A 14,059-nucleotide genomic window follows, 5' to 3' on the forward strand; every position below is an offset into this window, starting at 1 on the left:
TCCACCAGCCACTGTATTCGAGCAAGGCTGGGTGGGTGGGTGGGTTGGTTTAGAGTCTTGATGGTAGCTGAACTGCCCCGAACTCACTGTAGCCAAGCCTTGTCTTGAACTCTTGTTTCAACTTTCTGAGTGCTGGGATTACAGGTGTGTGCTACTGCACCCCGACTTGGTTTGAAAGCAGGCTATTGTGATTCAAGAGCTGAACACTATAGACAAAGTCAAATGCCATTTCTGATAGACTGTCCCACCTGTAACCTGCATATATGAGAGAGATGTGTGCATATATATCAAAGATGCACGAGGTAAAACATCCTCTAGCCTCCCACTCTTCTCAGGCACCTCCTAGCTTTGACATTACACACCTCCTACAGTCCTCATCTCAGTCCCCTAGGGAGGTGGAGGGTGAGATGGGTCAGGCATGTGGGGGGGCGAGCTTGGGTGACGCGGTGTTCACGTGACCGGCCAGGCGCAGACGTGGGCACCAGCCCCCACGTCCGCTTGCCCGCCCTGCGGTCTGGTCCTGGCACCCGCGCAGAACCAGCTCCCTGAGCTACCCTAAGCAGCAGACCAGCTGCGAGTGGGTTTCTGCAAGCCGGAGAAGGCACACAGGCCTGTCCCAGCTTTTCTCAGGTCAGTACGGAAAGGCTGGCTCTGCCAGCAAAGCCTGACAAGGGTGGTGGGGGTGGTAGCTAGAACCAGCGGTAGCGGGAGGGGAGGGGAAGGAATCGGGGAGATTGGTGAGGAGGGGACAAGCGGGCGGGGCGGGAAAAGGGAGGAAGGAGGACCCCGCAGCAGACTCTCTTCCCTCACCCCACTCCTGATCCGTTTTAGAGCGGGGGGGGGCGGTGAGGGGGCCCGCAGTGCGACGGGGAGACGCAGATGTGTTCTGAAGTGATCCACTCGCACTCCAGGCTATGAAGACAAACTGACCCGGACCAAAGGGAGGGTGGGGGTGGGGGAGGCTGCCTCCAGAGTCCGAGGGGGGAGCGCAGAGTAAAACGGAGTTTGGAGAGCATCCCGATTTGATGCCCAAGGCCTGAAAAGAAATGGCGGCTGGGGTATGCGGGGGGTGTGTGACGGAGGAAAAGGTTGGGTGATGAGCACGGGCTGCAGGACAGGTTCCCAGTCTCTGCGCATCCACTGACCACGCAGCCCCTGCCCGTGTCCTGTCTAGGTCTGCACCTCTGTTGTTCCCAGCGCATTGTGACATCTGAAAAGGAGGATCAACCTGTCCAGGATCCCTGCAGGTCAGTGGATAATGGCAACGCGGGCAGGGGCACAGGCAGGATTTGGGACCCCACCGCCAGTCCCCTCCCAAGCTACCCCAGGCAACACACACAGGGTTTGCTGCGCTGAAGGAGCACCGAGAAGGTGGCAGGACCTGTCACGGCATTGCTGTCTCAAGGGTGGAGGAGGGGTGCAGGCAGAAGGCATGGAGGGCTGGGACAGTCACGGGGACCCCAGGAAAGGGCCAGATGTAAAGACAGATGTTAATGAGCCCGTATTCTGCCCGGTGTCTCAGGCTCTCACACCTCTTCTTTGCTTCCTGTTTCCCCACCTTTACCCCCAGGACAGGAAAAGGAGGGAAATCTTGACATGGAAGAACTCCGCGGTGAAAACGAAGGGAAGCTGGAAAAGGAGGGAAAGCCAGAAGATGAAGTAGAGTCTGAAGATGAAGAAAAGTCAGACGGGGAAGAGAAGCCAGACAAGAAAGCGAAGCCAGCACGCCAGGGGAAGCTAGGGGAAGGGGCAAAGCCAGACGAGCAGGGACAACCAGATGAGGGCAAGTCAGAAAAGCAGGGAAAGTCTGAAGGGGAGGGCAAGCGCCAAGGGGAGGGCAAGCAGGATTCCCAGGCAAAGCCAGCCAGCGAGGCGCGTGCCGCAGAAAAGCGCCCTGCTGAAGATTATGTGCCCCGGAAAGCAAAACGAAAAACAGACAGGGGGACAGACGATTCTCCCAAGAACTCCCAGGAGGACTTGCAGGACAGGCATGTGAGCAGTGAGGAGATGATGAGGAGTGTGCAGATATGACAAGGGCGCAGGAAGAGCTGAGGAAGAGGCAGAAAGTGGGAGGTTTTCACTGGATGCCCAGAGATGCACAGGATGCACTAGTCCCCAGGGGCCAGCGGGGAGTGAGGGGAATGAGGGGCGGAGGCAGGGGCCAGAGGGGCCTACATGACATCCCATACCTTTAATGCCTTTGGCCATCGATTCTGAGTTCTCAGATAAGAAAGAACACCGCTGGCCCTGCTTCCCCTGGTAGATACTTGCCAGGCCCTGTGCTTCAACCTTCAGCCGAAACTCTGCTTTAGGTGTCACTGTCCTTTTGACCCAAGTACAGTGCTCTCTCTGTCTTTTAGTACATGATTTTCACCCACGTGCATGTACATTGTAAAATAACAATAAAATGTTTGCAGAACTACATATACAGTATCAGCCTGTTTATATAAGATGTAAATATGCTTGAAGAATGCTTCTGAGCACAAGAAAACTATGAAAGTGTACATTAAAATGCTAATAATGTTTATCACTATAGGACAAACCTTCGTAGGTCCCACATGCACTCAACCATCAGGTGGTTGGAGACTTCCTGCCATTCCCCTGCTGATTTCCCACCTCCAATCTTTCCTGGTTGTAACCAGATCAGTTCAAATTGTGGCCTCTTTTCCTGGGTCCTCTAATATTCTATTGCTCTTTTTATGTTAAAGAATATGGATTATGATTGTCATAATAATTTTTAAAAAGCGAAAGCAAGCAAGTGAACTATCAAACAAGTTTAGAATGGCAATGAATACATTCAAAACTCCTGTTGTTTGAATGCAAAATCAGCAAAACTCACATTGCCTCTGGAACTCAGTGCTAAAGGAATAAACTTGGCATTTATAATGCATCCCTTTCTGTGAGGGTCAATCTTATCATCTATGAAATGGGGATGATACTTGCCTCACAGGATTGCACAATACATTAGATGCCATGCTAAGTATGGGTGTGTGGAGTAGCAGGACCCTGAACCTTGTCAGCCGAGGGTAGGGCTGAGAATAGCTGCCACCTGTTCCCTAGGAACAACTCCAGGCAGCTGAGATGAGGAGTGGATCTTTGAACACTACCATAATAACCATGCTCTCCCATTGCGCCCTAAATATATTTACTCCCTACAAAAAGCTCTATCTATAATGGTGTCCTCGTGGTGCTAAGGCTCATAGGATTCCCTTCTTTCCCCAGAGGGTTCTGACTTCCATTTGACCTCTAAAAGAGTATGGATAAAACCTTCCTGCTGTCCATTTTTAGGTATTTTGGATTTCAGATTAGGAATGTTCAACAGGTAAAACCTAGGCAAGTGATGAAACACAAGGCAAATGACCAAACCCCTCTGCAGCCTAAAGCCTTTCTGGGTCCAGGCATTTCCAGCAAGGAATACTTAACTTTTAGTGATGTGTTTTCCTCCATAGAATACCATGTAATGCCTTGTGTCTTTTTCGTTACGGGTTACTAAAGATTATGTTAAAAATGTAAAGTTATTTTCTGTGCTCAGCTCACAAAATAGCCGAGCCAGCCTTGAGCTGTGACTTTTAAAGACTGTCTCTATTACCTTTTCAAGTAAGGACTTGTGGCTACAATCTTGGCAAAGTTTTAGAGTTCACATTTCAGGAGAGAGCCCTATGCTGAGCAACTTTCTCAGACTTGAAAAAGCACCATTTGTCAAGGAAAGCTACTCAGGAGACGCAGTGTTGAAGAGGCCAGATTCATCTCCTCTGCCGTGCTCAGAGAAGGCACAAATGGCAGCAAAGAAATTACCACAGGGCTCTCTCATGGTGAATACCCTGACTAAAGCGCTATCAGTTTTTACCCATTTGAACAAATCTTGAGATTGAAATGTACACACAGGGCACATTCCCGTTTAGATAATTCATGTCTATATTCAGTTAATGAAACCCACTAAGGGCATCCACTCTAGAAGAAACTTAACAGTTGGCAGGAAGAAATTATTTTTTCCCGTGGATATTATTTAGTTCCTCTTCCTCTCCTTCAGTGTGAGCCTTTGCTCAATAGGCCCAAGCATAAAGTATCCATGGAAACAGGAACAGTGCTAAAATCAAGATCAATATTGACTTCCTTTGCCGACCTGACTAGACCACTGTCATAGCTGGTTTTGGATTATGCCAAACACTGGGGCCAATGATGAGTTCTGAACACAGTACCATTTCCAAAGGGAAGACTAATTACAGTTTTGACTGAGACAGCCTGAAAAGAAGCTGTGTCTGCAGAGACTGATTGGCTGATTAGAACTGCAGTGATGTGGGGAGATTGGAAGGTTACAAGTCCAGAGTCTAAATACCTTATCTTGAGCTAGCTTTAGCCACCACCACCCCTCAAGAGCCATTCCTTATTAGAAATAACATCCTGTGATGAAGAGATAGCAATTCTTTGGAATCAATTAACTAAGCAGACCACCAGCTTCCCCCAACCCAAAAGCTAAGACTGTCATCAGATCATCTTGGGCCCATAGGAAAGCTTCCCCTATCTTGCTGTAACCACCTCTCTGATGTACCCACCACTGTATTTTTGACTTGCCTTGATTTGTGACTTTCTTTGTTCTGTTAATCTATAAAACTTTATGAAACTGCTTCCACATTGGAACATGGGATTTCTGGTAACCTAAATCTGCCAGGCCCCAATCACTCATGATGGCTCCAAAATAAAGCATCTCTTATTCCCTTTAAGATGAGAGCTGTGGTTGTTGCCTTGACACAGTTCAACTCTCCCACCATGGAGAGGCAATATTTTATTCTTACATGGAAATAAGAAATTACACATTTAAAATACACATTTTATCCCTATTCTTTAAAACTTACCTACAAAAAGTGTAGAGTTAAGGATGAGGATGTAAGTTAGTGATAGAATACTTGCCTAGGAAGTTCAATCCCCCAGCGTTGCAAAAAGGGAGTCCATAATTCCCTAGTATGTAATACATTCACAAAGTTGTTCCCCCAACAGCTAATTTTAGAACACCATCAGCATCCTAAAACAGAAACTCGATCCATTCACAGTCACTATGCAGTCCCATTCTCCACCCCTGACAGCCCTCACCACCAGCTAATGGCAACCACTAATTTACCCTCGGTCTCCATGGATTTTAAAATTGTTGTTGACAACATCATGAAGCATGTGGAGTTCTTGTAATTAGCTTATTTTGCTCATAATATTTTTGTTTGTTTGTTTTTATTAAGAAATTTTTTATTCATTTTAGATACCACCCACAGATCCCCCTCTCATCCCTCCTCTTTTTCCCCCACAGCCTTCTACCCAGAATACCCCCAACCCTTCTTCCAAAAAGATAAGTCCTCCCACAGGGAGTTAGCAAAGCCTGGTACATTCAGTTGAGGCAGATCCAAGCCCCTCCCCCCTGCATCAAGGGTAAGCAAGGCATCCCACCACAGGTAATGGGCTCCAAAATGCCAGCTCATACTCATAATATTTTAAAGGTTTGTCTGTGCTGGTAGTATGTATGGTCTTTCATTTCTTTTTTACTGTCTAATAATATTATGTTAGTGCATCTGTTAGAACGGATACATTTAATAAATCCATTGATCATTTATGTATATCTATATTCTTTCCACAGTTAGCGTCTATGAGTGGTGCTATTCTGAATATTCACGAGACAGACAGCATAGAGGATGGGTGTCTAAGGAGACTCAGAACCCAAGTGGCAGAAGTAGAAGTCTGTTCTTACTCTCTGAAAGTGGGAAGGTTCACAGCCAAAGCCTGCAGGCAGACTCCCTGATCCCTAGGCTGAAGACAGAAGGGGGTGGAGAACCAGATGTGGCACCCTTTTGGTATAAACTCACTTTCCAGGATGATGATGTGGCACTTAGGACTCATATGACAATGTGAGGGGCTGACCCTGCTGCACAGCAGTAGCTTGATTCTATCACTACATTCTTACACTCCCATTTTGTTTTCCATTTTAACACAAAATCTTATTTTTCCATGTGAAACTCTTTCTTGTCTAAAAGCGTCTTCTTTTCCTTTAACCATCTTTTCAAAAAATGTGCTTAATATCTATAATTTTGTGTATTCATTTGGTATATCTGATGGTTTGTTTCTGTCTTATTTTCATGAAGTTTAGAAAACTTTTTTCTTAACCAAGTAACTAACTATATTTTAGTTAAAAAAAACTATATATGAAACACAGACAAAATATGTTTAACAGTCCTAGAGACATGTCTAGTTCCTCTCACCAATTAATTTAAATTAATTATTTGTTTAAGATTTAAAGCCGGGCAGTGGTGGTGCACACCTTTAATCCCAGCACTTGGGAGGCAGAGGCAGGTGAATCTCTGTGAGTTCAAGGCCAGCCTGGGCTACAGAGTGAGTTCCAGGACAGACTCCAAAGGTACACATAGAAAACCTGTCTCAGAAAACAAAACAAACAAACAAAAAATTTAAACCACTATATACAGGGACTTGGAGATCAACCTTGGTACAAAAACATCAACTTCTCCTTCCAGCCTGAAAGACAAACAAAGGCAGGATGAAAGTCTGGCATCTGTCTTCATTTGTGTTTGTTTCCTTTCTTTGGGATTACCTGCTCAGTCCTCTGCTTAGGCATGCTGATCATTTAAGAAGTGCCTATCCATCTTCTTTCACCATTCAAAGCTGCAAACAGCGAGTTCAGTTGTTCTAAACCTGCAGTCACTTTGTATTTCAAGAACAACAAAGCAGTCATCTCCAAAGCCAGAAACTCAGCAATAATTAAGGGAGACTATGCCTTCCCTAAGACTGCTTAATTATGGAAATCTTTTGTGCCTCACAACATTTCTTTTCTGTAACTTCAAAGCTCATGTTAGTACTCTGAAGACACACTTGGGCTTACTGGACCTCTCTATCCCCTCGATGGGGTCACAATGATCAAATTTCCTCTAGTTGCCCCTCAGCATTATTCATCTCTTTACTTGGTGTATCAGATCTGGTGGCCAAGTCTAACCTCTTACATTATGAACTAAAAGGAAATCACACTTACCTAGTGATTTCAATTATGTGAACATGCAGTTACAGGCAGTTTTGTATCACATAAACAATTTATACAGTAAGCACATATGTACATGATATGTACAGATAGCCATATATAAAAATAAATTTAAAACAACAAAGATTTTTGTACCTTTCATGTAGATTTAACATTTTACAGTTTTAAAAGCCATGTTACTGGTCCTCCCCCCACATAGTACTAAATAATATTTAATCCTAAGTCTGCATCATCAAAGGCAAAACTCTTAAGAGAAATAAGGTAGAAAAACAACATCCTTTACATGTAAATAAAAACAAAATTCGAGAAGAAGCTTGTTGTATAGGATATTCGGGAACAAAAGGTAAGCTGCAGACAGTGAGGCACTCTGAGAAATGAAAATTTCAAATTCATAGACGTTCAGAAATCCTGGTTTGTAACTCATTGCAGTCATCTGGCATTCTTTAGCAAATTCCTGTGTGCCCTGATATGACTCCAGAAACACTACAATCAGTTCTCAGTTCAGTCCAGGGAGTATACATAGTATCAGAATCTCTCCTCCCTGGAGGCCCTTTCTTGTTAAAAAACAAAAAACAAAAAAAAAAAAACATAGCATTATCTCTACCTTTCATACAGAATTTTTATCTGCTTGGGGATAAATAGAGGAGAGAATAGAAAGGAGGTTGGTTAGGAAAGATGAAGATCAGAGAAGGTTAGGAGACAATAGGAGGTTGGAAAATTCAGTTCTTCAGAATTCATCTTGAATTCTGACACAGCTTCTATGATTTTATTACTATCCTATTCTTTAACATCACTTTGGATAGTTTCGAAATATGTATTAGTTTTTATATAAATTAGCAATTTCACCATCTTTTTAGATAATATTAAATAAGTTGCATATATTATATATACATATGTATGTATATATATACATTTTTTTCTATTGTCTAGGACTTTTAGTTTAGCAAGGAGAAAAATGAGAATATTCGATATTCCCCATTTAGAGAAACACAAAACCATGTTATGTTTTGTTAGATTTCCCCATTTTTTCTAAAGACTTGAAAGTTGAGCTACCATAATTATCAAATATACAGTCACCTAGAATATCATATCAACTTTTCTCTACAGTATTCCTCCATCTTTGAATTTCTTTTTTGTTTGTTTATTTTTTCAAGACAGGGTTTCTCTCTGTAGCTTTGCGCCTTTCCTGGATCTCGCTCTGTAGACAAGGCTGGCCTTGAACTCACAAAGATCTGCCTGCCTCTGCCTCCTGAGTGCTGGAATTAAAGGCGTGCGCCACCACCGCCCGGCCCATCTTTGAATTTTTGCTTCCTAGTTGGTATCATTTTTCTTTTCTGAAAATTTCAACCTTTTATACTAACTGAACTCATTTGTATCTTAGATCACAAGAACCCCAGTCCTCCCAATGTTGATTCCTCCTACTGCATGCACTTGAACTTGAGGGGAGTGCAATAATGCCTCATGTGTATTTTCCTGGATGAAACAACAAAGTTCCTTCTAATCTAGGAGAGGAGTAAGTTGCTTGGGTTTATCTACAAGATTGCTTCATGCTTTAGGGGGCTCCCCCTGAGATATCCATTCTGTTGGGCTGGGAGAAGAAATGCTTCTTTAATGCCCTTATAATCAGATGCTTATAGAGTTTCTAAACTAAATAGGCAAGGTTGTAATATGCAGAAGGGGACCAGGAAAAACACAATCTTAGATATTGAAAAAACTGACTGGAGAAAAATGTCTGAATGCTAGCACACAAATAGCATGAAAATAAAAATAGACAAATGTCCTAACTGAATGCTCTGATGCAAGTAAAGGGATATTCAACAACAAACTCAGAATAAACCAATAAAATAGTAATCAAATTAAATCGAGTATCAGACCTGGGAAGAACTCATCAATATACACCCAAACAAACAATATAGATAGTTGGGCATAAAGAGCCCATACTGGTACTTGACACCAGTTCAAGTGACTTCTACAGTACAAGTAGATTGTCCTTAGAGTCACATGTTCAGGTTTTAAAACTGTTCATTAAAAAAGACAGCTTTCACCTCAAAATGAAGAAGGGAGTTTATTCTGAGCCAGCTATGAATGACCATGTCCTCAGATAGCCATTAATCAGGCAGTTTTCAAATACAGTGTTGAGAACATGAGGTAGGCAGGCTTTCTCTCTCCTATAGGTTTCAGAAAACCATAGAAAGATGTTAGCTGTTAAGTTACATCATCCACCAAAGAGAACTCACATGAATGATAAATACAAAGGTAACAGCTAAAACCATAACATAGGTGTAAGTATTCATAACCTTAATTCAGAAAATTTTTCTCTGCCATGACAAATAAAACATGGATGATAAAAAAAAAGATACAGGCTACCGCCTCAACATGAAACCATAGAGTGAAAATAATCTGTGTGTGGTTGTACATGCCTGTAATATCAGCACTCAGAAACTGGGGCAGGAAAATAACAAGTTTGAGGACAATTTGCACTTCATAGCAGGATTGTTTCAAAAAGAAATTTTTAAAAAGTGAGAAGACAAGCTAAAAGATGGACTAGAATATTGCCAAATTTAAAACCAATTTCCAGAACACATGAAGAACTCTGACTACTAAATCATAAAAATACAAATAACTCAACTTGAAAGATGGACAGAGACTTTCTATGTAACTTAGTCAAAGAGTCTCTGCTTAACATATGTAAAGGCCTGGGTTCAATCCAAGTACCACCAAATTTTAAAAAGTGTGTGTGTTGGGGACTGTGGTGGTTTGAATGAGAATGGCCCCAACAAGGCTCATATGTTTAAATGCTTGGTTCCCAGTTGATAGAACTGTTTGGAAAAGATTAAGGGGTGTGGCCTTATTGGGGTAGGTGTGTCACTTGGATTAAGCTTTGAGGTTTCAAAAACCCACATCAGCCCCCTCCCTCTTCACCTACAAATCAGATGTAAGCTCTCAGCTACTTCTCCAGCACCATGCCTGCCTGCATGTTGCCATGCTCCCTGCCAGGATGATAATGGACTGACCCTTTAACACTGTAAGGAAGGCCCCAATTAAATGCTTTCTTTTATAAAAGTTGCCTTGGTCATGGTGTCTTTTCACAGCAATAGAACAGTAACTAAAACAAGGAGAAAATGTGCAAATGTTAAAATAGATAATTTACTCCCAAAGATACACAAATGATCAATAGGTATTACAGGCACAAGAAACTCCTTTTGCAAACAACAACAACAGCAAAAACCTTGATTCATTACTTGGACCCACAAAATGACTACAAATAGAATGTCTACCATCTCTGCCTTTACTTTGTATCTGTCTCTCTATTTTGGTCCAAATACCTGCTTGACTCTTCATACACATAATATTCAATAATGTCTTTCTACCTAGTTCTATCTCACTCCCATTTAAGGTTGAAGGGCAAAAATGTTGTTGCTTTTAACCCCGCAATGAGTTTAGATTGGAGGACAGACCAATCACATATGAAGGCATTCATGCATGTTGGGGAAGCTACAGCCCCAAATAATCTTTGTGTATGACATGATGGATTTTCTCAAGCAATGCCAGGATTAATATGCTTATTAATCCTTTAATGCTTTGGCTTACATTAAAGAACCAGAAGGGAGACAATGATCAACTGGACTACATCTTGACCAAGATTACTGAAGTATACATATCTCTTTTTCCAGCTCCTTCTCTGTATAAACATAAATCTCTTGCCTACCTTGAAGGTGACCTTGGAGTTACTGGACTCTTTCAATTGGTCCTAAATCTACTTTCTTACTTTCACCACTTCTTATCTGTTTAATCATTATAACAGGGCAGGTGGGCAAACCTAACATGTTGGGACTGCTGGGCTTGCTCTCTAAAATTCTAGTTATGTGGAGTTTTAGTTGTTTTTCCTGTTGCAGTAATAAATTTCCCTGACAAAAGTAATTTAAGGAGACGGGATTTTTGAGGCTCACACTTCCAAGGTGTAGTCCATTTTGACAGGGAAGTCGTAGTATCAGAGCAGAGAGCAATGTATGCCTGTGCTCAACTCCTTTTCACCTTTTTATACAGTCCAGGGTCCTAACCTGGGGAATGGTACCATCCACTATGGGCAGATTTTCCTCCCCAATTAATTTAATCTAGCTAATCCCCCATAGGTATGCCCCAAACCCTTCTTTTGATGATTCTAAATCTTATCAAGTTGGAAATCTCATTATTAACAATTAAACCACCCCCTCATCAACTTGATGCCTAAACACTTCATAATATATCATAAAATTTTACTTCTTATGTTCATGTTATAATGCAAAAGATATATAATTTCAAAAGTCCCCATAGTCTTTAACAACAGTTGAAAAGTCCAAAATCCACATTTTAGACTCATGACAATCTCTTAACTGTGAGATCCTATAAAATAAAAAAATAATAAAAATAAAATAGTTACATGCTAATACAATGGTGCAGAATAAATCATTTCCTTGTAAAAATAGAAAACTTGGAGCACAACAAGGAATGAACAAAGCCAAACATGTTCACAATCCATCAGGGTAAATACCAAATCCTGCAAGCTCCAGTCCACAATTTCAAGATGAAATTGGCTGGGCTCCAAAAGGTTTAAGTATCCCCACTTATCCAGCACAACCTCTCACTTAGGCCTGTTCCACCCCATACCTACAGCTTTCCTTAATGGATAGCCCATGATTATGGTATCTCCAATATATCCTGGATTTTTCACTGCAAATTGGATCTCACCCTCACAGTGTCACACGATGATGGCCCAAGGCCTTCATTGTAAGGACTCAGGTTCTGCCACCCATTGTCTGGTCTCACTTGCACTCTGAAGTGCTGGAGCAGGATCCCATGACACTCTCACTCTTGTATCTTTCATGCCTTCAAAACCCGTACCATATGGATGATGCTACCAAGTTCTGCTGCCAACTTGAGGTCTATCCTGGCCCCCTTGGACCACAGCTTTGTTATCCTCTGTGTGCTGACTCCAGGGAAACAGTTCCCTAGACAATTACCTCTGAAGAGCACAAAACTTCAGTTTAGGCTTTCTTCCTTCAAATGAACTTAGATCTTCACAAAAAGTAGCTTCTGCCCTTACGGCACCTTTTGATGAGCATTTACATGGAACATAAGTTTCATCACATTGTTTACCCATTCCAATTTGGAGAGATCTATCCACATACTTCTTCCCCAAATGTCATTCTCAGCAACTATACAATCATTCTACACTCCCATCCAGCCAAACCATTGGCTGTAGCCCATGAATCAGTATCAGTCACACATTTGGCCATTTCTTCTTTCAAGAAGAAGAAATATGACTATGTGCATTATCTGAAATTCTGCCCATTGTGGAGATTTTTCCTTCACCAGTATCTTCCAGGGTTTTCCCAGAAAGGGGTTGTAATGTTGCATCTGCTCACTTCTGGGCAGTGCTTGCATATCATGCAGAACCATCTGTAAACAAGGCCTAAATTTTCTCTTGCTCAGTCAACTAATCATAGAGCACACCCCTATGAAGCCATAAGTACATGCTTAGGAAAAGAAGGCATTACTACAAGAATAAGAACCATAAGCTCAAAAAAAAAAAAGCATTTGGACAACATCTTTATGCAATTTGTGCCTTCAGGATGTACTTGGGCCTGTTCACATATATACCACTTCTACTTTATGATAGATTGCTGCTATATATGTCCAACTTTATGGCTTGGTAGGTGAGATAATCTCCAGCTCATTATGGACAGCTCAGGTCACATGGTAAGTTGTTTACTCATTGCCAAATGTTCAGTTTGCACTAAGGTCCAATACCAAGCCAAGAGTTGCTTCTCAAGGGAAGAATAGTTGTCTGCAGATGGCAGCAGGGCCTTGCTCCAATATCACAATGGCTTCCTCTGTCGTTCACCTATGGAGACCTGCCAAAGGTTCCAAATATCCCCCATATTTGCTAATGACACATCAAGTAACATTAGGTTTACTGGGTCATATGACCAATGTGGCAGAGAATTCTGACCAGCAGCCTGGATCTGTTGAAGAGCCTTCTCCTGTTCCAGGCCCCACTCAAAACTAACAGCTTTCTGAGTAACATAGGAGTAACAGCAGCATACAGTAACACATCCAAGTGAGGAATGTGTTGCTTTGAAAACCAAATAGGCTCATGTGTTGGGTAATATAGTTAGCTGACCAGAATCTAGACTAACCTAGGATGCAAGCCTCTAAGCATGTTTGTGAGGAATTTTTTAGAATCGATACCCACTGGGCGTGTCTGATAATGATTATCTGGGTTAGGTTAAATCAAGTTAGGAGAGTCACCCTGAATGAGTAGCACCGTCTCATAGGCCAGGATCATATATTATATACAATGGAGAAAGTGAGCTGAGCACTAGGCTCCATCACTCTGCATCTTGACTGTGAACACAGTGTGACAAGCCACCTCAAGTTGCTGCTTCTGTGACTTCTTCACTACAATGAACTGAACCCTCAAACTGTGAGCCAAAATAAACAATTTCTCCCTTAAATTGCTTGTATTGTAGTGTTTTATCACAGTGACAGGAAAAGTAACTAATTCAGCCCACTAAGTATTGTTCTTCTTTTTTGGTGGTGGAAGGGACAAGATACAACTTACCTTTCAACTTAGAAGAAATATCTTAATATGTCTCATCCATATGGCTATGTGGATAGATCTCTCCCAATGGACAAAGGATATGAACACACTTGTTTTCCAAGTAAATGCTCATCAAAAGGTGTCCTGAGGGTAAAATCCCTTCTATCAGAAGCTGTGTCTTGTGAAGTTCCAAATTTCTTTGAAGGAAAAAAGCCTGAACTCCTAGAAATTTTGTTGAAGTATAAGGTCCCTTGAATTTTGGTTGGATTTATTTCATGTCCTCTGATGTGTGCATGCTTGCCAAGTCCAGAATGCTTATTAACTCTTGCTTATTCAATCCAATCATCATAATTTTATCATTATAATGTACCCCTTTCCTTCTTCCATCACAAAAATGGCAGCACTTTTTCCTTATTGACATAAATAATTAGTCTGGGTGTGAATTTGCC

The 14,059-nt window shown here is 42.0% G+C and overlaps 1 protein-coding gene across 1 annotated transcript; it reads left to right on the plus strand.

The window, feature by feature from the left end:
* Positions 1-447: 447 nt before the first annotated feature.
* On the plus strand, positions 448-2,424 carry LOC114681993 (transcription elongation factor A protein-like 3). The gene is given in 4 exon segments (XM_028855755.2): positions 448-630; positions 1,175-1,247; positions 1,571-2,011; positions 2,014-2,424. Coding segments are annotated over 2 exon segments (597 nt in total). The 5' UTR covers positions 448-630; positions 1,175-1,247; positions 1,571-1,596; the 3' UTR covers positions 2,196-2,424.
* The last annotated feature ends 11,635 nt before the right edge of the window (positions 2,425-14,059 follow it).

The sequence above is a fragment of the Peromyscus leucopus genome, chromosome X (assembly GCF_004664715.2).
Source record: "Peromyscus leucopus breed LL Stock chromosome X, UCI_PerLeu_2.1, whole genome shotgun sequence".
NCBI classification, from domain to species: domain Eukaryota; kingdom Metazoa; phylum Chordata; class Mammalia; order Rodentia; family Cricetidae; genus Peromyscus; species Peromyscus leucopus.